Source organism: Chanodichthys erythropterus, chromosome 21 (assembly GCF_024489055.1).
Source record: "Chanodichthys erythropterus isolate Z2021 chromosome 21, ASM2448905v1, whole genome shotgun sequence".
Taxonomy (NCBI): Eukaryota; Metazoa; Chordata; class Actinopteri; order Cypriniformes; family Xenocyprididae; genus Chanodichthys; species Chanodichthys erythropterus.
The window spans coordinates 1,260,839-1,287,944 of record NC_090241.1 but is presented as its reverse complement, the minus strand read 5'-3'; the positions used below and the strand labels follow the sequence as shown (position 1 = coordinate 1,287,944).

Here is a 27,106-nt window from a genome sequence, read left to right as displayed (position 1 = left end):
GTTGTATATAAATCCCATCTGAAAAGTATGAACACCTCATCAGCTATAGATGTGTTTGTATACGTGTCGCAGCACCAGATAAACAAACACACATGAGAACATTCCAGTACATGTTAATGAGCAGAGAGCTAATTATATAGTAATAACGTAATGACTGTCAGGAAAGTGGATTAGAGCTGCTTATTCTTAGTAAAGTTCAGCTATAACCGTATGTTTAGGATCAGGTTAGAGAAGAGACTTAAAGAGCCTGACCTGAGATCAGAAACATCAATGCAACCTCATTAATCAACTAATGACCATGAAAAAACAGAAGATGTTTGAACACATCATTTTTCAGCATATCTTGTGTTCATGTATGTGTCTGTCAGACTCACAAGAGACAAAATGCAGATGTTCTAAATAAACTATGACTGTTTCCACACGTGTGTCCTCAGCTGGAAGAGCCTGAAGTGCTTAAAATACTACATGTGTCAATCTCCTGATCCCTCTATCTGTTTCTGTGGGAGGCTTTTGAGGATCAGAAGATTAGTTGAGCGCTATAAAACCAGATGGCAGAGACACTGGACATGAGCTGAAGCGACACATTGCAGAAGAGAAGCGAAGAAGAACCACCAGAAGAACCAGAAACTCCAGCACACGGTAAGAGATTCACCTCACCTGAGACACATTTACAGCACAATACACTGAGAGACAGTCAGGTAAAGTACTATGATATTTCATTTTTACTCAGATAGGCTGTAGTAAATGTACACAACACATGATTTACTGAGAACAGGAAGAGAATATTGATAATCGTTCATGAGGAGCAAACCACAAACAGACCAAACATAAAAATAAAAGAGAGAAAGAGAGAAAGACTTTCGTGGACTGAAAAAGAACAGACAGGTTTAGTGATGGAGAGGAAATAAATAAGAAGGAGCAACAGAATGTGAGTCAAAATTACATACCTGGACACTTCAACATTAAACTACAGGTGATGCTTGTTTCTAACACGGAATATAAAGTTGGATTTGCGGGGAAAAGTCAGAATTGTGAGATAAATACTGACCATAACTGTACCTTTTCTTTTTATTATTCCATGGTGGAAACAAGCTTACAGCCTCAAAGACTCAAACTTACTTTTCTGTCTTTAGGTGAAGCTGAAATGTACAGTAGATATTCTACAGCAAAAGCCAATATAGGCAAAAACAGACTAAAAACAGGAGCTCTGACACATTTCTCCCTGGATTCCAGAAGTAGGCTAGGATAAATGTGATGGGATTACAGCGCTGGGCATCTCCTCTACGAGATTAGCACGATTATGTAAAGAGCTTATCATTCACACTGTCTGTATATCTCACAAGGCAAACAGATGCTGGTAAATAAACCTACTCATTGTGTAACTAGAAGATTAGCATTAACAATATCCCAAAATTAGAAGACTAACAGCTAACCTGTTGAGGACATCAGTAAAGGGCACGATATAGTCACTTTTTAAAGGAATCGTGTTTATATTTCAGTAAGTGAAAGAAATGGACGCCCCAGCACCTGTTGAGAAGAGAGGACCACCAAAGTTCAAGCAGAGGACCGCTCGCACCTTCAAGAGCAAGGCTCCTAAACCTGGCCAGAAAGGCTTTGGAGATGACATTCCTGGAATGGAGGGTCTTGGCACAGGTAAATTCATTTTAGTTGCCTTCATGACGTATATATTGTTTAAGTGTTTTGAATGACATATGGCGATGAACCTGAACACTTTCTTTCTCTGGTTTTCCAACAGACATCACTGTGGTTTGCCCATGGGAAGCTTTTGGCGACATGGAGCTCAGTGATCTGGCAAAATATGGAATTTTGTAGCGCATCCACCTAACCTTCCTCTTGCTCTGTTCTGAAGACCTTTGATCTGATGATCACGTAATATTACTCATGCGAGACTCAACCAGCAAAAGATGCTTTCAGCCCAACACACAAAGAGGATCCAATGCAATTAATACTTTTTTCTTTTCTTTTTTTCCACGGGAAAAAAGGACATATGGCACAGTAACTCTCTGCTGCTCTTCTTCACTGCATCACTGGAGCTCTTAGCAGGAGGAATTAATCTCAGAGCAGCAATATTATGCAGGCCCTCTTTCTCTCTCTCTCTTAATTGTTGTGGTAAAATATACAAATTTACTTCTTTTTTTTACTGTGAATATGATTGTGTCTGTGTCAAAATCTTCTCATCATATTTCATTAAAACCATCGATTTGGTAAAAAAATGTGTTTTCCCAAATTTGTGTGATTAGTCTTCTCTCTCAGAACTGACAAAAAAATATTTAAACTGGGTCTATTATGAAACAATTTCAATAATTTCCACTTTGTTCAAATATGAACCTTTAACTAAGTCTCAAAATGTTAAATCTTGGTTTTATGTCCATTGGCCATATTAGGCATCGGCACTAATCTGAGAAGTACCAAGGTATTAATTCAGATAAATACCTTTTAGAAGGGCTTCATATAAAACTACTAATTTTCCAGCATACTTCTTTTTTTTTTTTTTTGCTGGAGCTCCTATATGAACAGTTTCTAAAATTGTGCAGCGTTTTGTTATTTTTGCTAACAAATGTCAGTTATCGGTAATCCACTATAAGTGCAACCCTTTTAGCTTTTTCTTTAATTTTTTTAAGTCTTCATAAAATCAAAATTGACCCTTGTTACTTTATTAGCGCACAATCGGGCCTGGTCCAAATTAATTTTGCTGTATTAGGTGAGGCAATTGTTATTTATTATTTGTACTGGCTACCATGCCAAATCTCTCATACAGTGTCCCTGCTTGTCTGGAGCATTTATGCTGGGACGTAGGTTGTTGCGACATCTGTCTTGAAAATATTTCATGGAAATCAATAACACTCCCCACTTTTTGCTTAAAGGTGCCGTAGAACATCTTTTCAAAAGATGTAATATAAGTCTAAGGTGTCCCCTGAATGTGTCTGTGAAGTTTCAGCTCAAAATACCCCATACATTTTTTTTGAATTCATTTTTTTAACTGCCTATTTTTGGGCATCATTAAATATGAGCCGATTTAGGCTGCAGCCCCTTTAATTCTTGTGCTCCCCCGCCCCCAGAGCTCGCGCTTGCCTTAAACAGCATAAACAAAGTTCACACAGCTAATATAACCCTCAAAATGGATCTTTACAAAGTGTTCGTCATGCAACGTGTCTAATCGTGTAAGTATGGTACTTATTTGGATGTTTACATTTGATTCTGAATGAGTTTGATAGTGCTCTGTGGCTAAAGCTAACATTACACACTGTTGGAGAGATTTATAAAGAATGAAGTTGTGTTTATGAATTATACAGACTGCAAGTTTTTAAAAATGAAAATAGCGACGGCTCTTGTCTCCGTGAATACAGTAATAAACGATGGTAACTTTAACCACATTTAACAGTATATTTGCAGCATTCTAACGAAACATTTAGAAAGACAATTTACAAATATCACAAAAAAAATCATGATATCATGGATCATGTCAGTTATTATTGCTCCATCTGCCATTTTTCGCTATTGTTCTTGCTTGCTTACCTAGTCTGATGATTCAGCTGTGCACAGATCCAGACTTTAATACTGCCTACACTTGTGTAATGCCTTGAACATGAGCTGGCATATGCAAATATTGGGGGCGTACATATTAATAATCCCAACTGTTACGTAACAGTTGGTGTTATGTTGAGATTCAGCACATAGGCTTACGAGGGCTCGACATACGCTTGTCCGGGACTGTGGGACAAGTGGATTTTTTGAAGTGAAAGAGAATTTTACTTGCCTGACCAGATAAGTAGCTTGATTAAAATGTCAATAACAACCAGAACGCGAGAATGATTAATCTAGCTTAAGTGGCGACTGATAGTGGATGTACTGGCGGTGATATTGCGCTGTTGAGGATCACGTAACCTCTTGAGGACAATTCAAAACAAATGAGCTCTGCTCACACAAAGAAACTCAGTTATCATGTTGCAATAAAAATTCAATGGGGTTTAGCTTGCTATTTACGACATATGGCCGAAAGTGCTGAATTCCTGAATATCACCTCGATTGAAATTGACACTAATTTCATACAACAGTTCAATAAACAAGTAGTTAATATCAATCACTTACATTTTAGATGCAATATGCCTGTTTTTTGTTCTATTGTAGCAGCGAAAATAGTCCCAAACAAAGCAGAAGCAGCGCATCTCGCAGCTGCGCTCAGCCGTTTTGAATGATTCAGCGTTTTGAACGAATCGGTTGAGTGAAGATTCAATCGCCCATTCATAAACAACTGCTTCATTCTTGATTCAGAGTGAATCGTTTGAATAAATGACTCAGTGGCTCACTCATTAAGACGGGCACTTGCCGCCATCTACTGGCAGTTTAATTTCATGTTTAAAAGTATAAATTTCCCACCAGCATTTCTTATTTGTTTATTCAAAAATATTTAAAGAATCTCATAACATTATTGAACGCAGTTGTACTTTTTCAGTGTAAATTATTTAATTTGGTAACAGCCCTATAGTGTCTTACTATTTTAATTTTAATTCTATTTTAATTCAAAAGTAACGTTCCCATAATCTTTACAAAAGAATCAAATGGAATGTGGAATGAATGAATAACATTTGTAAAACACTTAAACTTTCAGAGGACATTCAGAACACTTAATGGGAATCAACCTATGAACGACTGACAAAAAAAAAAAAAAAAAAACAGCCTGTGTTTGAACACACATTCATTCCTGCTGATTCCTTTATATGTAACTGATATTCATTCACTGAATCCATTCAGCCTCCCAATAACAGCTTCCAGTCAGAATCTCTATACACAGAACCTGACGACACTCATCAAATCTCTCTGAATGATCAGGATATGGCTGATCCTCAAACACTTGTGTCATATTTCTGTTCTCCTCAGACAGAATGAGATGATTGTCTGATGTGTTTGGATCCAGTGTGAGATTACTACCATCTGAAGACAAGAGAACAAAACAACATGATCCATGATTTACACCGTAAAAACACACATTTACTTAATTTACTAAATGGGGATATTAATTATAATAAACAAATTAAAAATGTTTAATTATGAAAATATAGAGACCAGGGTTTGAAATGAACACCCGCCAAATGCGGGTAAAAATCAATGATCATGGCGACATCAAAAATATTAAATACAGCATATTGCGCAGAATCTGGGCAAATCTGACATACTTAAAAATGCACGTCACTAAGCAACAAATAACGGCATTCTCTTTTTCATTTGTAATTTGTATTAAAGCAATAGCAAAAGCGAAGATTAAAAAAAAAACAATGTGGGCGATATTTGCGGTAACCAACCCCAGTGAAAAAAGAAAAGACACAGCAAGCAATGAAGGAAAAAAAAAAAGTTTTAAAATACCAAGTGGCAAGCTGATACAGAGGGCTCTAAAGATGAGAGCGCTGAGGACATTTAAGCATTTGGTTAACAGAAAAGACAATGATTTTTTCCAACATCCTACAATTCTAGCAGACCCTGGCTTATCCTGAGACCACAGGTTTGTTTTGTTCCACATGGTTTTTAATGTTCTTTGTACTGTATTTATCTGTCCACTTAAAATACATTTTTGGTGATGAGGATGAAAGAGGAAGGGAAGAGGTGGCTGGATAACAGAATTTTGTTTTAATAAGAATTTAATGTATGACATCCAAATTTTATATTAAATAAATTCTCATAGTTCTCTCAATGAGCCTGCACAGGTGCACATCATTCATTGCACACAATGAGTCTTACAGTCACACCCACTTGTCGACAACAGCAGGAATAACGGAAGGAATGAATAACTACTGTGATGTAGTTAATCTGGTATATGTCTTTTTTCTTTTTGGCTAGTAGGAATTCTGAATGGCAGGAAACTTAACCCTCTTGAGTCTGAGGCTGGTTTGGGGCCCTGGAGAAGTTTTGACATGCCCTGACATTTATGCTTTTTTCAGTTGTTTATAAACATATTAATGGAGAAGGTGTTATTACACTGTATTCAACACGAACTAGGCTACCTTAATATGTGAGCAACATGCATGTGTTACAATACAGAAGGTAACAGAGACACTGGAATGCAGGTAATATAATTTATTGAACAACCAGGAGCTTTAACGGAGTGCAGGTAAGTGAAGGCAGATGTAACAGGTGGCAGATATGGATACTAGAATGATACTTGTCTATTCTCTTGCAGATATCGCAGGCTGGTGACAGACTGGAGCTGAGAAGACACAGAGGAACTCACACGAGACGAGGAACAACAAAGGAGACTTGGGTACACGCTGGAGACAGGTAAGTATCTTGGAAGGAGTCCTTGAGGTGAGCATATAGGTAAGACCAATGCCAACGAGATCGGACAGTGACTGTGTGAGTGTGTGTGCCTTTTGTGCTGCTGCTGATGACTGTGCTGATGGGATGCAGGTGTGCATGATTAGAACTCGGGTAATGACGTGCGCTGTGGTTGGGTGATGGTAGAGCCTGGCGTGTCTGTGACAGTATGTACATGTCTCCCTCTGAACGAAGTCCAATCTGATACAGGGTTGCCAACTTTGGGACTTTGGCTGGAGTGAGACTCTGTAAAAATTTCAGTTTGCGCGTATGCGCGGAGAAAATGTTTGGTAACCCTAATTTTAAAAATCAATTTCAGTCCATGTTTACTTAAAAAACCTGAATTTAATGGAAACGCTTTTTTCAAAATGTACAATTAATTTATTGATTGCACTATAAAAAAAATAAAGATAAAGGTGAACAAAATAAAGGTGATTAAATAATATGTAAAACAACAACATCAGAACAATAAGAAATATTAAAACAAAAGGGACACATAATAGTTACTCCCAGGGGCGTAAATTTAATCTGACAGTAGGGGGGAACAATAAACATAAAATTTCTCAAGAGCAATTTTTGAAAGGGACACAAATAATACAGCCATAATTTTACTTATAAAGGACATATGTAATGTTACACAGAAAACCTTATTACTATTATTAGTGCAGCATAGAGACTGTGCCATTATGCTCAATGTTTCTTTTTGGTTCAATGAAAATACTGACTAAATTGACCAAAATATTCTTCTTCAAACTCATTTATCATTGGAATGTTTTTTAAAGTTGTTTACAACCAAAATACGATGAATAGCCTACACATTGAGCAAAACCCAACACACAACAGTAAATCTATTAGCCTTATTACAGTTTATCACAATGTTAGTTGTAGTTGGTGTGGGTGGCTTAGTATCCAACAAACTATCGTGAACAAACAATCTAGGTAATATTATAATTGCTAAAATAGTGGACTCGCGGGGGGAAAAAATCATCAGTTATCTTTTTTTTCTTTTCTTTTGTTATAACTAATTACTCAGCATCGTACTTTTTGAAGAGAAAACAATCACTTCATCCAATGTTTTTGAATAAAATAGCCTTGACAGCCTACTTACTGGAGCTCCTCTCAACTACCGTCTGAAGAACTGTTCTCTCCCGCCGGCACCGCCAGACTTGTACACTCACGAGTGTGAAGTGCGCAGTGGACCAAACCACTGTGAGGCAAGGGAGGGGTGACTGACTCAAAATGTTTCTAAACTTAAAACGCCCGTTTGCGTTTGTATTGCTTTACTGCTTACACAATTATTTTAAGTATATATAATTTATTTACAATACTTAGAGTGGTTTTAAATTATAATTTTTATAAATATCCCCTGTCCCCTCCACTTGCCCAGAAAACCACAACACACAAGATTCACAAATTCTGCGCGGCTTTGATGGGTGCGCGGCCACCACTTCTTCCAGTGGCAGGAGCTTCACATATCCTTTTTCCTCAGCGCCGTCAACAAATAGAGCGTTAACTGTACGTACACACCGCCACCGACTTGAGCTGCAAAGAAGCTCTGGCCGCTTTGTCAAAAAGTACAGGGAAGCTTGACGCTTTGGCCGATCTGAATATTGAGTGCTCATGCGCGCTGAAAATGTAATATTTTGGTATGAACATTAACTCGCCAGTGTGGCGGATAGCCTTTTGAGATTTACTCATCAAACGGATAATCTACCCGCATTTGGCGCTTGGCGGGTGTTAATTTTGGACCCTACATGAGACTATTTTTATTGAGCAATTTAGATTGCCCACATCATAACGCATGTCAGACAACATTTGCAACTATAGTTGAAGTCTGTAACTTAGTCTCAGCACACAGACTGATTAGGCAAGGCTACGTCTGTGACAAGGCTCACCATTTTATTATTTGCTTTGATTGTCTTCCAAACTTTCACACGTGCCGACTCCGAACCTATGCTCCGAACTCTCTCTGAACTTCTCACACGAAACTGATGTATCAGGTGCAAGGTTTTCAGCCAATCAACGATCAGAGAATATTGCAGTGAGAACATTGTAGGGAGATAGAACAGCTGTGGGCCTTAAACTCCTCTCCTGTCATTAATACGCTGTGGTCTAGCCATCAACAGAAAATTAACGGATTGAGAGCGGAGAAAAATGGATTTTGGCGTGACATTTCTGGCGTGTGCGTGAGAGCATGAGATTGATGCTGAAAGCGTGAGTGTCACGCCAGATGCGTGAGAGTTGGCAACCCTGCTGATAGTTCTCAGAAAATGAACTGTAACTTATGAATACTAATGACAAAAAAAATGACACTTATGTCTAAAGAAATGTTAAAATGTCAGATTTTAAATCAATAAGTCAAATTGGAAAAAAAAAACCATTCTGTGTTTATGTAATCTGTATGAAAAGAGAGCCATGTCAGAAGTCTGTGATTCAGCTCATTACCCGCTAATGTGGCCATGCCCACGGAGCCAGCGCTATTCAGACGCAAATTCAGAGGCAATACATGCATACATTGTCTCAATCGTGTATTTATTGTCTTGAAAAGTGTTTATTTGGATTTTAAAGCCATGGTTAGCGATCTGTAGAAGACATGCCGTTAGTTCCTAGTTCCTTTTCTTCTTTATATGAATTTGTGGCCTAAAGGTGTACAGAGAGCGCCCTCCGGCTGCAAGTATGAATTAAAAACACCATTCCTGAAATGTCTTCTTCTTCTTTAGAATAATTTGTGGACTAAATGTGTACAGAGAGCACCCTCCAGCTGCAAGTATGAATTGAAAACACAGTATCCAGCACTCATATTGATGACAATAAATATTAATTCCCAGTATAGAAAATTTACATAAATAATCCATCAATATTTCTCCAAAGCCTATATGAAATGCCATAGAGGTAACATAATTGTTCAGCCACTTTGCATCACAGAAATACATTATATTTTAAAGAATATAATAGAATACCATTATTTTAATTTGTAATAATATTTCACAGTATTGCTGTTTATGATGAGCTGAGACATTATTACAGAGGCGTTTTTTCACAGCCTACCTGACTGAAAGGCCTCATTAATATGCAAGTAATTTCAGGTCATTATTATGTGATTCTTTTGTCCTCTCAGGTGTAAATGGCCCATTATTCATGATCATTCACGCCTCCATGCATACTGTGTTTCTTGACAAAAAGTGTCTTACAAAAACTAAATCAATATATTGTTTTATATGAAGGAGTGGGCAGAATAATTTTTACATAATTCTGAAGCAAAAACTCTAGTCTACAACCTCCAATACCCAAAAGTCTTGTGAACACAGATTTAATATACTTTTTTTGGCCTTATTTCAGTGACTTAAGTTTTTATTTTTTTCAATAACCACGCATAAACATTATTCCTTCAAAAATACAGACATGTACATACATGTTCCTCACATATTATTGTAGCCTAGTTTGTGCTGAATAGAGTGTAATGACACTTTTGTCATTTATATGTTTATGAACAACTGAAAAAAGCACAAATGTCAGGGCATACCAAAACTTCCCCAAGCCCCAAATCAGCCTCAGACTGCAGAGGGTTAAAACATTTAGTAGCCAAATTGGCCAGTGACAGAAAAAAATAATTTCTAACCCTAACCCTATGACAAACCTGTCCAAGCATAGCATGGTTATATTATTACCAAACCAATCCCAAAGAAGAAATCCACTGATTTTGTACCCTTTGAAAAATGAAAATTCTGCCATCATTACTCACTCTCATGTCATTCCAAACCTGTATGGATTTCTTCTGCCAAACACAAAAGATATTTTGAAATTTTGAGACTTTTATTACTAAAAGAAATTCAGATATTATTTTGTTTTTCAAAGAATAAATTCATACAGGTTTGGAAAGATGTGAGGTGAGTAAATAATGACAGATTTTACATTTTTGTGTGAGCTATCTTTTTTTTTTTTTTTTTAAAAAAGGCCTAATCATTGAGATTGAGATTTTTATGACATTCCACTCCACTACACTTGTAGATGGTAAGACTGAAATAAAAATACAAACATTCACAGAACATGATTATTCTTACCCCTCATCATACTCAAGTTTGTTAAGTGTGCAGTTTGGATCATTCAGTACATCAGAGACCATCTTGAGTCCTGATTTTCCCAGGTGATTGTTTCTCAGTATCAGCTCTCTCAGGTGTGAGGGGTTTGAATGCAGAGCTGAAGCCAGATAACCATAGCCTTCATCTGTCACCTTACAGCCCCATAAACTACAAACACACAAAGAAACAATGAAGATATCTGAAACATCAAAACACACAAAAAGCTTGTTAAATCATTTGAATAATTACACACCCATTTAATATAAACTGATCAGACTTGAATATCTCTCATTTAAGAAACTATAAGTTCTGAAAAGTTCTACTTATTTGTATAGCGCTTTTAACAATAAATATGGTTTCAAAGCAGCTTTACAGAGAATGCATGTCAACATTACAATTTAAAGAATGCAGTTAGCAAATAATGTAATACTTTATGCAATTAATTTACAATCACTATTAGCAATTTAATTTAGTTTATCTGTACAGCCATCTACCAGATTCTGAGGATCATGAGCAAATAGATTTGTATCTCCTGAAGGAAACAATCGTGTTCAAGTAAGTTTGGGTTTTATGTTCTGAGTAAATGAAGTGTGGTTGACACTTGACACATTGGTTTCTGCACAACAATATTCTTCTTATCTTTTAAAGAGAGTGTATACACACATATGCAAAATTCACACGTTAAATAATCTACTAATCATTAAATATATAGCCATAATATATAATGCTTCAATATACTGAAAGAATGAATCACAAACCTCAGTATCTCCAGATGACAGTTTGGGCTCTTCAGTCCATCAGAGAGCAGCTTCACTCCTAAATCCTGCAGGTCATTGCCACTCATATTCAACTCTACCAGATGGAAGTTTGATGATTGCAGAATGGATGCCACAAATTCACAACACTGACCAGTGAGTTTACAGCCTGCCAATCTGATCAGAATAATATAAAGTTGAATAATTACACATTTATTCTTTAATTATTTTATTTAATATTTATTTTTATTTAATCTGGATTAGAATGATCTAGATTTGGAAACCCCATATTTTGCTATCTAGAATCAGATACTATAAAATGTGACATTCTGTACTTCTGCCTCATATTAATCTTTTAATCATATTTATAGATGTTTTGACACCACAGCTAAAAGAGAAAATTTTTTTCTTTACTGTCCCAAAACTTATGGATGGCACTGTATTTGTTATGAATTTTTTTGGCCTTCAAACTTCTTGAAATGCACATTTGTAGATCAGTGAAATAAAAATGTTCTCAGGGGAGCATGCACCCAACTGTTGGAAAAATACACTCTTACCTGAATAATTATGTTTTTAATTTATGTATTTCAGTTAAAGCTGTTTAAGTTATCACGCTGTCTCATGTGAATTACTCCTTTAAGTTTCATTGAATGACTGCTAGGTGGAGCTCTAAGCATATATTATTCTGGTTCCTTACTGAAGAAGAATTACATGTTATGTTGTTGAACATGCAGTAAAGTGTGACACACTTTTTTCTGTGCCTTTCGCTGAGAAATGGCTGCTCTGTAGGGATGTCCAGATCCGATCATGTGATCGGAAATCGGGCCCGATCATGTGGTTTCAGACTCGATCGGAATCGGACATTACCTCCCGATCAGGACTCGGATATATATGTATTAGGGGTGCAACGGTTCTCGGTAAAAAAATCGAACCACACGGTTCTCCACTTACGGACCGCACTTGCAATGCAGTCCATCTCGAATGACGACGCATCTATTGGTTAATATGGTTTGTTTAAAATAGCAACGTGGAAAACAGACAGAGTTCAGATAATGTATGTTTCAGTCGATGGATGCACAAAACGTTACAACAACGATAATCAGAAAGCGTGGACAAAACAGTCACTCTTTGTAAACTGTTAACTGCGAGTGCCGTCTGCTCTAATGTCCAGTCATTTACGCCGCCATCACCCGGGTGTTGATAGCGCGCGAGCGCAGGTGAGACCTGAACAGCACACGTTGCTGTCTGTTTTTAAACTAACTCATTCTCTTTCAAGTCTTGCGCTTCGGCGGCCACATTCATACAAAAATTATGTCAACATGCCCGTCCTAGCGAGCATCCTAGCAAACATAGTCGGTAATGTCTTAAGTGAACGTATATTAGTCGAGAAAGACAGCGCATGTGGAACAGTAGCTATATGTACGGGATCGTGCATGTCTTAAAGGGAAAACAACTATTCCTGCTGCCTGTATTTAATGTTAAATCAAACAACAAATAACAAAGAAATTACTCACTGCTCTTGACTGAATAGTTTTTGTAACTTCAATAATGATGAATCTTTATTTATTTTATACAGTAAAGATAATATGCAGTGATATTTTATATTTGATTACTATTTGAAAACTGTTAGATACCTGAAAAACCTGAAAAGCACTGTTCCTGGATCTGTTTTTCGCTCTTCTTTATTCTTTTTTACGTAGGCTATTAAGTATCGGATCGGGACTCGGTATCGGCAGATACTCAAAATCAAATGACTCGGACTCGAGGGCAAAAAAACGTGATCGGGACATCCCTACTGCTCTGAGTCTTTATTAAAACCAACAGATTATGGGCCCAGAATCAAAATGCTACAGTGAAGCTACTGAAAGGCTTATTGAAGATATTGAGCAACTGTGAATAAAAATGAGCTGTGTCCAAGATAGTGACAACTGTTTCGTTAAACGGATCAAACTATCCTACGTGGAAAGTGCAATGTCGGGTGGCATTGATGAGAGATGGACTATGGGACTTGGTAAATGGTACAGAGACTGCTCCACGATCTGATCCAAGTAAGTTAGCAAGTTATATGGCTAAAAGTGATCACACACTGGCTACCATTGTATTGTCAATAGAACCATATTTGCTCTATTTAATTGGAGAGCTGGAAGATCCTACTGTCATGTGGAAAAAGTTTTCAGATCAAATAAGCAAATAAGCTAGCACTGAGGCGCAAACTGTACTCGTTGCGAATGATGGAGAATCAGTTCAAGAGGACATCAAGGTGTTGACTGAAACATTTAAACTGAATCGTGTGGTACACTTGCTAGCCAATTTACCCGATTCATTCAACGTGTCAGTCATGGCACTTTAAGAAAGTGTGGATGTACCTAAAATGGGGGTAGTCACTGGACGATTGCTGCATGAAGAACGCAAACTTAGAGAACATGATGTTGATAATGTCAGCAGTGATGTCAAAGCTCTGACTGTGTAGCGCCTCTCTAGCGTGCTTGACTTTATGTAGCGCCTCTCTAGCGTGCTTGACTATAATGAGAGGAGCAACTTAATAGCTAGACTTTGTTCTGCACTATGTTCCACCACTTTAAGACTAATGGATTGTTGTTTGTTTTGTTTTCATATTCAAGAGATTATAAGCCAGATGCAGCTTTTTTGGGTTCGCATTGAATGTTCTTTGACTATGATTGATCTGTTGATCTGTTGAAAGCAGTTATTTTGAGTTATATCCCAAATTTTCTCCTCCTATTCAAATTTTACATTGAAGGGGTGCATACAACATATTTGCCCACCGGCAACTATAGTAGCAACTATAGTTGCCGCACATTCAAATACGTTTTTTAAGAAAAAAAAAAAAGAAAAAAAACGGGGGAAAATAAATGCAGAACATGTCCACATAGGACACTATTAACAGGACTATATGCATGAAATCATTCAGAAAAAAATTGGGCACAAATGGGTTAAACTAATCAAGTGCAAAATAAAAATATAAATGTATGTATACCCTTCTGCTGGGATCAGGATAATGCTGTTTTTATTTGAATAAAAGCTATCCCAGTCTTACTAAAATGTTTTAAACACCACAATCTAAAGATTGGATTTAGAGATCTAAGCCAATTTCAGAATCTTTTTTTTTTTTTTTTTTTTTTTTTTTTAACAACACATTTTCAATATTTGATCCAATCCGACAAAAAATCTGGTCAAATGATTTTTTGAAAAACTGGGCCCAGCTCATTTGGAGAAACTCCATGAAATGAACTGAGTGTGTCAGATAAGAAAGAGACACAAAATATGCACAGCAGTGGGTCTCCAGAATAGGACATAATTTTCATACATAATTTTCATAATTTTCAACAAGCTTTGAACATGACTGGGCCAACCATAATCAAGGACGGGAACACTGTTTTATATATATATATAAAAAAAAACATTTTCAAGCACATAAACGTATAATCATAGTCTTGTCTTCTGATTGGTCAATCCAGTGTTCCAGTAGTGATTTGTTAACAGCTGTGATGTGAAACAGCTGTTCAGTTGCTACTGTGTATATCACTGCACAGCATCATGGAGATCAGCTATTAACCTTAGTTTACATTCACCACTAGATCTACTAGCAGATGCTTCATGGATTTGACTATTGAATGAATGATTCTCAAACCTCAGTATCTCCAGCTGACAGTTTGGGCTCTTCAGTCCATCAGAGAGCAGCTTCACTCCTAAATCCTGCAGGTCATTGGCACTCATGTCATTTTTACTTTTATTTTGTTATTTTGTATTAATAGTACTGTAATGTCAACAAACAAAAATCGGCACACTGCCACTGCTGCTCTCAAAATTTATTAAAAAGACAACATTTCGACCAAAAAGGTCTTCGTCTGACCTGATGTGTGATTTTTGAGTGGTTCGTGTGATTTTTGAGTGGTCGAGATTACCTGCTCTAAGTTGTGTTGGGATGTGCGCATACTACTTTCTTCTCTATCAGTAGTACTGTACTCAAAACCAATGCTTTACTGTAAAATATTTAGTATATTATCTATCACTTTTTTTATTTGTTTTAATTTTGTATTTAATTTTTAAATTAGAAATACTTTCATATTTAAATATTGAATAAAATAACATTATTTAAGGAATTATAAATGCAGTGAAAATATATTAATGTCACTTCTGATGCCACTTCTGTTTTTCCTTTGCACTGAAAAGATACATTTTGTTGATAATGATTTAATTTGAATGGTAACATCCCTATATGGTATTTTTAATCTACTTGAATCTAATTGTTGTTATCAACAAAATGTAAGATACAAAATTGTTTTGTCAGTATTGCACATACCTAATGTACAGCATTAATCTTTATTTCTTCAGGTCTTAAAAAGGTCTAAAAAGCCTTCTATTTTGCTTTAATAAAATGTGCAGCAACCCTCCATGCAGCTCTACTACAGACACTTTTCAATGACATTTCACTTCACTGTACACTTGTAGATGGTAAGATTAAATTACAAATACAGACATTCACAGGATGAAATGAATCTTATTGCTCAACATACTTGAGTTTGTTCAGTGTGCAGTTAGGATTTTTTAGTAGATCAGAGAGCATCCTGACTCCTGATTCCCCCAGGTGATTTAAGCTCAGATCCAGCTCTCTCAGCTGTGAGGGGTTTGAACGCAAAGCTAAAGACAGATAACCACAGCCTTCATCTGTCACATTACAGTGCCGTAATCTACAAACACAGAGAAACATTGAAGATATCAGTGATATTTCAAATTACAACAAAAGCTTGTTAAATCTTTTGAATAATTACACATCCATTTAATATAAACTGATCAGAGTTGAATATCTCTTATTTTATAAACTAGGTTTTGCTGAAAGTAGAATATGGTTTTGATCACCAGTTGATCTACAAAAGCCATCTACCAGATACTTAGGATCAAGCAAATAGAATACTCCTGAAAGAAACAATCAATACGTTTTTAGGTTCTGAGTCAATGAAGTGCTGTTGACACTCGACACATTGTTTTCTGCACAACAATATTCTTTTTTTCCTTTTAGAGAGAGTGACTATTATACATAAAAAATACACATTAAAGAATCCACTAAACATTATATAAATAGTCTTAATTTAAAATGCTTCAATGTACTGAAAGAATGAAGCTCAAACCTCAGTATCTCCAGCTGACAGTTTGGGCTCTTCAGTCCATCAGAGAGCAACTTCATTCCTATATTCAGCAGGTCATTGCCACTCATGTCCAGTTCTTTCAGACGGGAGTTTGATGACAGCAGAACTGATGCCACAAATTCACAACACTGACCAGTGAGAATGCAGTGTGCCAATCTGAACAAAATAGTAAAAATATGATTGCACATTCAATTTTTTATTGACAAAATTAGGATGTACCTTTTATAATTTTGAAAGATACCTGTTCTTTTAAAAGTAAAGGTGAAATCTAATTCTCAGAAACTACAATATCTCTACAGTAATTTACCACAGATAAATAAGTAATGATGAAATCTTAAAAATACACAAACTCATAATCATCAAATCATAATCTTATAAAACAGTTCAAACATAGTTCAACTTAAATGTATAAACATACTACTGTATTTTATTCTTTGATTTTCAACCTCTTGTTTTCCAGTGAGGGATGAATCTTGATACACACACAACATGCAAAATCGTGTAACACATCCTAAAGAATATACTAAAGCAATAAACCCCAAGACGTTGTGGTTTATATCAGGGATTTTCAAAGTTTTTCAGGGCAATGAACCCTTAGTCAATAGAGACATGGAGCATGGACTCCAATACAAAACTTGAGTGGGTTTTGCTTTCTGGGCTTGAAGGATGGCTTGCCTGTCAGGATAGCAAAAGAGGTGAGTTCGGGGACCTTTTGTGATCTGATAAATAAACAGTAAGGGTTCCTACGCAGTTCGATAAAGTATGGAAATTGATTTAAGTAATTTTCAGGCCTGGAAAGTATGGAAAAGGCAACAGAATTAATGCAGCTACCTGATTTGTGTTCAGTTTATTCATAGAATTTACACTCAATGGGTCTCATTCATGAAACACGAGCAGAACGAATTTTTGTGTAAATCGTGTGTAAAGTGGTTCTGGCGTAAATTTTCCAAATGTTAGTTGGTACGAAAGAAATCTACACCTGCTCCTAGCCACGCGTAAATAGTGCGTTTAACATCTGAACGTTTTGCTCATTAATAAGGCTGCATTTTAATTCACCTTAATAAGGTACATATTTACACAGCATTTTGAAAAAATATTATATATAGTAATCACATACGTTATTTCTTTTTACTTTTATTGTGAGAGCCAGTAATAGCATCTGCAAACGGAGCACTTTCATCAAATAATTAATTGATTTCAATAGGGCTGGGCAAACTAATGGCCCCAAATGGCCAAAATCCTTTGTTTGGTGTCATAATATTATGCCCATATATAGTTGTCAGTTGGATTTAATGGGCGGGATTTATGGTAATTGAGAATGAGCGTGCACGCGCGTCCCATTTACGACTGATTGGAATTCATTAACACACACACACATTTCACTATCACTTCTGACGTTTACGAAGCATTTGTGAATCAGGAGAAGAGTTTTCGGGAAGGTCTCTTTACGCGCAAATCACTCACATATTTACTCGTATATTTACGAATGTTTCATGAATGAGACCCATTCACTTTTCACACTCATTGCGTAGTGATTTTAGAGGTTTGTGTATAATATTGTACTTTCCCTGCATGCTCGCCGGTTCCTATGCAGTTTGGAAATGTATGAAATTGAATTTATGTAATTTCCAGGTCTGGAAAAGTGTGGGAAAAAGAAAACAACATGAAAAAAAATTTGTTTCAGCACTATTAAGGTTTCTAAATATAAAATTAGCTTATAATTAAAATAATAATAATAATAATAATAACAATAATAAATTATGATCGTACAAGCAGAGTGATTTCATGGCAAACGTTTAGTGATTTAGTGATTGTCATTCACGACTGAATGAATCCAAGGTGCTGAATGAATTAAAACATTTCTCATTAACATAAGAGATTCTCTTTTGAACTTCACTAAACAAATGTGTGTGTGCCTCTCAAACCAGCAACAGATAAAGGAGCAAACATGTAGACCTAGTAGAAAATAAATGTATCTTTTCAGATGTATTTGTATCTTGACAGAAAGCAGGTTTGTTTCTCAGAGACATGCAGAGATGGAGCGCGGCTATTTGATTTGCAATCGTGGAGTGCTAATTCCATTCATTCATGTATCATATTGTGCAAGGTTTACATCAATTAAATATACATATTAAACAGTACAACATGTGTATGATGTAGTATTTAAGGCAATATTACTCCTGTCAAGCTATGATTTCGGAGAGACACTACAGCAACAAGGTTATTTGATTTACACTCATTTCATTCATAAAGTTCACACACATTCGCTTCACACTCATATTATTGTGTAGTGTTTTTAGAGGTTTATGTATAGTGCTATGATCCCCTGGCTCACCTTTTATCCAGCAAACATGAGTGACTGTTTCAGTCTCAGCTGAATATTATTCGGCAGAATTATTCGTTTTCCATTATTCATTTTGAAGCCATTATCCATGCCTTTCTTAATAAGGTATTTGACTTCAGGTGCACCTCTAATACAAATGTTGTATTCTTTGACCAGTTTTACATTTTAATTACATTTTTGCTCCTGAAATTCACCCTTCTGCTAGGATCAAGACAATCTTGATTTTATTGATCAAATCTATCCCAGTCTTACTAAAATGTTTTGAACAACACAAACTGAAAATTGTATTTTGTGATCTAAGCAGATTTCAGAATCCCTTTTTTCCTTTGAACAACCCATTTTTAAAATTTGATCCAATCCGATAGCTGAAACCTGATCAGATTACTTTTGAACAACCGGGACCAGATCAAGAGACTTCATGAACTAAAATGAGGGTGTTTTCACACCTGTAGATCGATTGCTTTGTTCTGAAACAGGGACTTAATTTGTTACAATGTTGCATTTTCTTCTTGGTCCGGTTTGCTTTCACAAGGCAATATTTCAAAGCATACCAAAATGTGTTTATGCAAGTCAAATGCGTGTACATATGTCCTCTTATTGGTCAGTTTCCTGTGTCATCTATAAAAATGATTGACATGTCACCTTTAGATCTACTAGTAGATGCATAATGGATTTGGCTACTGAATGAATCTCAAACCTTAGTATCTCCAGCTGGCAGTTTTGGCTCTTTAGTCCATGAGAGAGCAGCTTCACTCCTAAATCCTGCAGGTCATTGGCACTCATGTCCAGCTCTGTCAGACGGGAGTTTGATGATTGTAGAACTGATGCCACAGTTTCACAGCACTGACCAGTGAGTTTACATTCTGTTAAACTGAACAGAATAAAAAAAAAAAAAATTACACATCTATTAACAGTAGTGTAAAGTATATAAATACAAATTGTTTATGTACTTAACCGCACACCAAATGCTCCAAAAGTGTGACAAAATAGTGATTAAAGAGAATAGAGAGACAAAGAGAGCAGAGAGAGATAGGCCTCTAACGCAGTGATGATGAACTTGCTCGCACCGGCCGCTCTTATCATTAATAAACACGACAAAAGGTGTTCGACCCATTTGAAATCAACACTCAAAACCAATGTTTTATTGTAAAATATTTAGTACATTATCTAATATTATCAATTATTTTCTAATATTATTAATTAATTTTGAAAAAGAAAAAACACTAAAAATAATTAACGGAACAGCATAAGTCAGGTGGGATTTTTCCAGGCAGGGCAAATCCTGACAATTTTGATTCCCTATAGCCAGCAGTTATTTGTAATGGTGTATATTCAGATGTAGAAAGCAGCTATATATTTTCTCCACCACAACTTGGTTTTATTTGTCAAATCAGGTCAACTTTATTCATACAGAACTTTACAGATTGCTTCAAAACTGTTTTATAGTTATAAACAGGAAAAACAATGTGAGCATTGCAAAGTTCTTTAAGTTCAGGTATCAGTCATTCTAAGTATAATTAAGCACCTCTACAGTTCAGCTCTGGCTTGACAATTGAACTTGCGATATTTATTTTCACCTTGTATTTTTTGTATTAATAATATTGAACAATTTTTACTTAAGTAAAAAAAAAAAAAAAAAAAAATTTCCAGAATATTAACGCAATTGCAGATGTGATATTGATTTTATACAACTGTTCAGTATACATTAATATTGTGATAAGTGGCATTTTCGACATATATAGTCAATATTTTCCTTTTTTGCTCTATTCTTCAATGAAAATACTTCCCAACAAACTACAGCAGAAGAGGCACATGTCTCTGCTGCAAGCAACACACATGGTGTTTTGTTGTCACTAAACAAATCCAGGCTTTTGAATGAATCGGTTCAGTGATTCAGTGACCCATTCACTTGCTTCGCTCCCGAACCAATCAGCCATTTGAAAAAATCAGTTGGATGAATGCTTCTATGACTCATAAATTAAGACAGTGATTTTCCGCCACCTACTGGCAGTTTTATTTTCATAAATTAAAATAAAATTTATTTTTCCACATCTAATTTTTCAATATTCAAAATTCTATATTTAAATCATTAATCTCATAACATTATTTATTCAGTTGTAATTGCAGTGTATCTAATATTATGTAAACATTAACCCTTTAAGACCGGATGGAGCACCTGTGCTCCCTTTTGCATGTCTTTCTTTCAGAGCCAATTAAAACTGAACCCATATAGGTAGCACAAATATTCTTTTTGCATACAAAATCAGAGCCTTGACACGTTCAGATAAAGCCTCCAGCATGCTCATGTTGTGTTGTTTTCAGCCTCTAATATGTCTGAGTAATATGCGTATACAATAAAAACAGCACAGCTGCTAACTGAATACAAATATGTAGATTTCACATGCTCATAACTTCATGAAAAATGCACAGATCATAGACATCACATCATTTTTTAAAGCAGATTCTCATGATTACAATGAACCCAAATCAACATAATATATTGCATTGATCACAAGATATCACTCACAGAACAATGTAACATACTTGGCTAAAAACATGTCTCTCATCTTTCCGGGATGCAGTGTATTCAGTGTTCCCGGAACCATCCATGTTCATTTCCCAATATGGAATAACACAAAACAAATATCATCTTAAAGCTTAGATGCATCTAAACATTTTGAAAAACTCCTAACGAGTGCTGAAAAATGGTTCTAAACCCATGGGCACCATCTATCTGTGAAAACAAAAATGAATAACACTTTATTCAACTATACTTTATGCTATCACCACAAAATTTAAACCAGATGCAGCTCACATGTAGGAGAACATCACCAAAAAAGATTTTTTTCTCCGTTCTTATTGCCTTTCTGAGTTATTCCATGTCAAATAAAAAAATTTAAAATTTATAAAAATATATATATTTTTGTCTTTTATCAGTAGTTTCTCAGCATGAAAATATCCAAATGTAATGTAATTTATATTTTCTAAAAAATTAAAAAGTGTTCTGTCAAATGATACCTACATTTTGACGCTTCTTGCTACAGTTTTAGAAGTTATGAGTCTTTACTTTTGTGTATGTCGCTCATAAAAAAAAAAAAAAAAAAAAAAAAAAACTCTAAAAAAGCCTTCAGGTCTTAAAGGGTTAACATGGCTAGAAAAACAATGCCAATCAATGGAAAATTGGAAATCTAGAAATAATTTTAAGGGTCAAATATTGGCCCTTAATGGGAAAGTTAGTTTAGCTGTCACTTCCATGTAGGTGATATTACTAATAAGATTGTTAATACAGCTATCATCCCTATGGCTATTTCTGAACAGAAAACTCATCACAATTGAATGTATTCTGACCGAAAGAAAGCATACCAGTTATTACTGGCATTTTTATATTAAACTTTTGAAAGATAAACATTATTGTGAGAATTTTACACTTTTTTGGGAAACCTGGAAAGTGAACATTGTCTTTATGAAAGTGGTGGGAAGTTGGTGCACATTAGAGGTTTTTGTCAATATTTTTGTTAACAATATAACAATAGAGGTTTTTGTCAATAATATACATCTCATTCCTTTTTAATGCTGAAAAAGACATTACAGTTGTTGGTAGAATAGATCATGAACATTGAAAAGAGCATGAAATATAATGATGCTAGAAATCTACAAGAATGGTGGGCTGAAAATATCAGATAAACTCCTTTTTAAATGACAAATTTAAAGGAGCACTTATAAGAAGTTGTTTTTTAACAGTAAGAGACATAGATGGACCTTATTTTTATTTCTTTAACTTGGAGTAATAAGCAGGACAAGATAAACAGATGTACATTTTAACAAACAGCACAAACTTGCTGTGGATTTTTGTTCTGATTTATATGCTGCTGACAACTCAGATGACCAGTGTAGAAATCAACTGCTACAAGATCTTCCTGTTTTACAATTAGAGCACAAGCAATCTTTAGAGACTGAACTAACTTTTGAAAAGTTTACTGCCTTTGCAATGACAATCTCCATAGGACATATGCCAGGACTGGATGGTATACCTGCTGAATTTTATTGTTTTATTGAAGTTTTTGGAATGTTATTGGATATGATTATTTTGAGGTACTCAAAAATGCATCAATGAAGGAATTCTTCCTTTGAGTTTTTAGCAGGCAGTTTTAACATTACTCCCCAAAAAAGGTGACCTAACATTCTTAAAGAACTGGAGATCTGTAGCAATTTTAGGCACTGCTTATAGGTTTGTTTTTTTTCTTTTTTTTTCTTCTTCTAAATGTCTTGCCAATAGGGTAAATGTTGAATTGAATACAATTATTCATAAAGATCAGTCATATTGTATAAAAGATAGATCTATAAAACATAATTTACATTTGGTATGAGACTTTTTTTATTTTGCCTTTCAAAATACTACTAATATAGGTTTTTTTGTCATTAGACCAGGAAAAAGCCTTTGACAGAATTGATTGTGCTTTTCTTTTTGTTACCTTAAAGGCTTTTGGTTTTGGGGACAATTTTATTTCTAAAATAAAACTACTGTATGCTGGGGCCACATGTATGATTAAAATAGCTGGTGGCCTCAGTATTCCTATGAAAATGAAAATCAATAGAGGCATTAGGCAAGTTTGTCCTATTTCAGATTAACTTTGTAGTATAACCATTGAGCCTTTGCTGTGTGTTTTGAGAAGACAGCTAACAGGTTTACAGTAGAGATGTTCCGATACCCCTTTTCCATTCCCGATACCGATTCCGATACCTGAGCTCAGGGTATCGGCCGATACCGAGTACCGATCCGATACCTGGGTGTGTATCTGTATATATATATACTACTAGCCCTGTATGAATTGATAGAATTATTTATGGTGTGCTTCAGACTTATCCCTTAATAAAACAAGAACAAAAACATACAGTGAACTAGAGTATTTTTATTATCTGACATACATTTGTCAGTTATATTATTTATTTATTTTAAGTGAAAAAGAACTTCAAATGCAGCCACAAATCTAACACTGTAAACTGAAAAAAGGTATATTAGTTTTACAATATAACTATAAAAACAGTGCAACAAATAAATCTAGGAATATAATTAGGCTATATAAGAAAATAATCTCTTTAAAACCTGAAGTCCAGAAACCATTTTTTAAAATAAAAATCTCACGTTTTCGACGACTGACAGCAGCTGGTCATCCAGAACAATAAACCCGACAATTTTTTCGGTTATCTTTATTTGTCTTTTGAAAACTTTTCTCTTTGTTTGAATCTAAACAGTGGTTGCTTGTGGCAACACAGCACAACTTCCTGTGTTTGCATTCTGAGCCGCGAAGAAGAATTGATTTCCGATTTGCTGCGTTAAGCAAAGATAGCGAGCACAACTAACGTTAGGTATTGTTTAAGAAAATGGTATCGGATCGGTACGTGAGTTTAAATACTCACCGATACCAATGCCAGAAATGTTTGTGGTATCGGTGGTATTTCCAATACTAGTATCGGAATCGGAACAACCCTAGTTTACAGGTCAATAAATTCAACTGTATTTTATCAAGCTCTCTGCATATGTAGATGATGTTTTGATGAGAAATTATAACATTGTTCAATGTCTAAAAAGGCTTTGGAATGTTATGGGAAAAGTGATGCTCTCAGTGTGGTTAAGATTTTATTAGTCAATCAAAACCTGGTGGTTGGCAGTGGGAGAGAGTGGGTTTTAAATCTTTAGGCGTATTTTTAGCGACAGATGAATATAGAAAAAAAAAATGTGAGAGTCTACTGGAAAAAGTGTTTTCTCAGTTATCTCACTGGAAATGGTTGCTACACCAGCTGTCCCACAGGGGGAGAATCCTGGTATGTAACAACCTGGTGGCATCATTTCTGTGACATAAAATTATGGTTCTAGAGCCTCTAGAAGACCTAGTAAGAATTCAACAGTGCCTGGTGGACTTCTTCTGGTCAGGACAGCACTGGTTGATGGCATCAGTGCTCTATCTGTCAATACAGGAAGGAGAACAGGGGCTGGTTGACATTAGATCCAGAGTCAGAGCTTTCAGACTCCAGACAGCTCAGAGACTGTTATATGGGGACAATGTAAGCTGGGTTGGGGTATCCTGTGCCCTTCTGAAGAGAGCAGGCAACATGGGATTAGACCACCACTTGTTTCTTGGACACTGAAAAACTAGACCTGACACGACTGACATCTTTTTACAGATCAATGCTAAAATCATTGACATTCTTCAGTTTATCTTGGGAGCCAAATGGTGTGAAAGGACTATGACTGAAAGAAGAATCACTGTTTTTAATTCTGCCCTTTATTTAGATGTTTTTGAATCTGTATCCCTCAGAAAAAGCATTGTGGACTGAAAATATGACCAAAGTTGGAATTTTTTTTTCAGAGGAAGGATGGATTTCTGCTGTGAACTTGTCTTCGAAACTGGGCATACAATAAGTTTGGGTGGCAGAGAGACTGTTGACTCAAATTCATGAGTTTTTACCACCAGAGTATAGACTGTTTTTAGAGACACCTGATGAAGAGGAGAAAATTTCTGTCTTCCTAGAGCTGAATTTTTCACCTGACATTAGAACATAGGAAGAAATGGAGAATGGTTTGCTTTCCTTTAACCTTCTGGAGTCTGAGGCTGATTTTGGGCCTGGAGAAGTTTTGACATGCCCTGACATTTGTGCTTTTTTCAGTTGTTCATAAACATATTAATGGAAAAAGTGTCAATACACTGTATTCAGCACAAACTAGGCTACAATAATATGTGAGGAACATGTATGTACATGTTTGTGTTTTTGAAGGAATAACATTTATGCGTGGTTATTGAAAAAACAAAAAACTTAAGTCACTGAAATAAGGCCAAAAAAAGTATATTAAATCTGTGTTTACAAGACTTTAGGGTATTGGAGGTTGTAAACTAGAGTTTTTGCTTCAAAATTCTGTAAAAATTATGCTGCCTACTTTTGTAAGACACTTTTTGCCAAGAAACACAGTATGCGTGGAGGCGTGAATCACCACTGAATAATGCCCATTCTCACCTGAGAAGACAAAAGAATTGGATAGTAATGAGCTGAAATGACTTGCATATTAATGAGGCATTTCAGTCAGGTACGCTGTGAAAAAAACCTTCTGTGATGTCTCAAGCTCATCATGATATATGAAACATACAGAAAAATATTATTACAATATAAAGTAATGGTTTTATATTATACTTTAAAATATAATGTATTTCTGTGATGCAAAGAGTCTGAATATAGGCTTTTAGTTTAAAAGCATGCACATTTGGAGAAATTTTGGATTCTCATATGCTTATGTCAATTTTCTATACAGAGGAGTTATATTTATTTAATATTCATTGTCATTACTATGAGCGCTGGTGTTTTCAATTCATACTTGAAGTCAGAGGGCGCTCTCTGTGCATTTTTAGCCCACAAATTCATCTAAAAGAAGAAGAGGCTATTCCATGAATGGAGTTTCCAATTCATACTGCAGCCGGAGGGCGCTAAAGAAACAAAAACTCATCTAAAATTCATCTATAGAAGAAAAGAAAACAGGAACTAACTGCATGTCTTCTAGAGCTCGCTAACCATGACTTTTACATCCAGATAAACAATTTTCATTATTGAGATGATGAATGCATGTATTGCCTCTGAATTTGCGTCTGAATAGCGCTTGCTCTGTGGGCGTGGATCACGGACTTCTGACATGGCTCTCTTTTCATACAGATTACATAAACACAGAAGGTTTGTTTTCGACTTACATGATTTAAAACTTGACATCTTAACGTTTTTTTTAGACATAAGTTAAATTTTTTGTGATTAGTATTCACTAAGTTACAGTTCATTTTCTGAGAACCATCAGATTGGACTTTGTTCAGAGGGAGAGGAGAAATCACACATCATGTTTTCTTTATTTTACAAAAAGCACAACATTGTGTTTTTACTCTGAGTGTATACAAATAAAAGAAGATTTTCTATAGTTTCAATTGATATATTACTTATGTCTCTATGACAAAAAATGACGGAGTATTTTAAGTCTGTTTTGCTGAAATGTGAAAAAAAAAACCTGCAAAACGCGTCGGCGCGTTTTCAGACCTCAGAGTGTTAAGACATCTCAGCTGGGACTTTTTAGCAATGCTGGAAAGAAAGCTATTTATGTACTTTGTGAAAAGGTGCCACATCTTCTTCAACATCAGAGTGTGACAGAGTCTAAAAGCAAGATCACATCAGTCTTTGCGCATTAAGACATTTTAAGCTTTTCATGTTAAGTATTTTAGAATGTCCCACTGTTGTTAGTGATTAAAAAATGGAGGTGGGTGTTGTATAAGGATTAAATAAATCTCAAACCTCAGTATCTTCAGCTGACAGTTAAGGCTCTTCAATCCATCAGAGAGCAGCTTCACTCCTGAATCCTGCAGATTATTGAAACTCATGTCCAGCTCTATCAGGGGTGAGTTTGGTATC

The 27,106-nt window shown here is 35.6% G+C and overlaps 2 protein-coding genes across 4 annotated transcripts; one reads left to right on the top strand and one right to left on the bottom strand.

The window, feature by feature from the left end:
• Positions 1 to 528: 528 nt before the first annotated feature.
• On the top strand, positions 529 to 2,222 carry LOC137011149 (retinal cone rhodopsin-sensitive cGMP 3',5'-cyclic phosphodiesterase subunit gamma-like). Of its 2 annotated transcripts, XR_010893440.1 has the most exons (4): positions 529 to 639; positions 1,500 to 1,653; positions 1,757 to 1,890; positions 2,004 to 2,222. XR_010893440.1 is itself a non-coding variant. In XM_067373796.1 (3 exons), exons 2-3 carry the CDS (start codon positions 1,512 to 1,514, stop codon positions 1,831 to 1,833), a joined length of 219 nt encoding a protein of 72 aa, XP_067229897.1. In that variant the 5' UTR covers positions 529 to 639; positions 1,500 to 1,511; the 3' UTR covers positions 1,834 to 2,222. The 2 variants fall into 2 exon arrangements, 1 of the variants encoding a protein (XP_067229897.1); XM_067373796.1 differs by having other exon boundaries at positions 1,757 to 2,222.
• A 2,264-nt stretch (positions 2,223 to 4,486) lies between these two features.
• On the bottom strand, positions 4,487 to 27,023 carry LOC137011320 (ribonuclease inhibitor-like). 2 transcript variants are annotated; one of them, XM_067374084.1, is made up of 9 exons: positions 26,990 to 27,023; positions 25,605 to 25,681; positions 19,368 to 19,541; positions 16,309 to 16,482; positions 15,697 to 15,870; positions 14,811 to 14,875; positions 11,165 to 11,338; positions 10,389 to 10,574; positions 4,487 to 4,953 (listed from the first exon to the last, which is right to left on the bottom strand). In XM_067374084.1, exons 3-6 carry the CDS (start codon positions 19,451 to 19,453, stop codon positions 14,869 to 14,871), a joined length of 441 nt encoding a protein of 146 aa, XP_067230185.1. In that variant the 5' UTR covers positions 19,454 to 19,541; positions 25,605 to 25,681; positions 26,990 to 27,023; the 3' UTR covers positions 4,487 to 4,953; positions 10,389 to 10,574; positions 11,165 to 11,338; positions 14,811 to 14,868. The 2 variants fall into 2 exon arrangements, with proteins under 2 accessions (XP_067230185.1, XP_067230184.1); XM_067374083.1 differs by lacking the exons at positions 25,605 to 25,681; positions 26,990 to 27,023 and adding an exon at positions 21,215 to 21,320.
• Between the last annotated feature and the right edge of the window lie 83 nt (positions 27,024 to 27,106).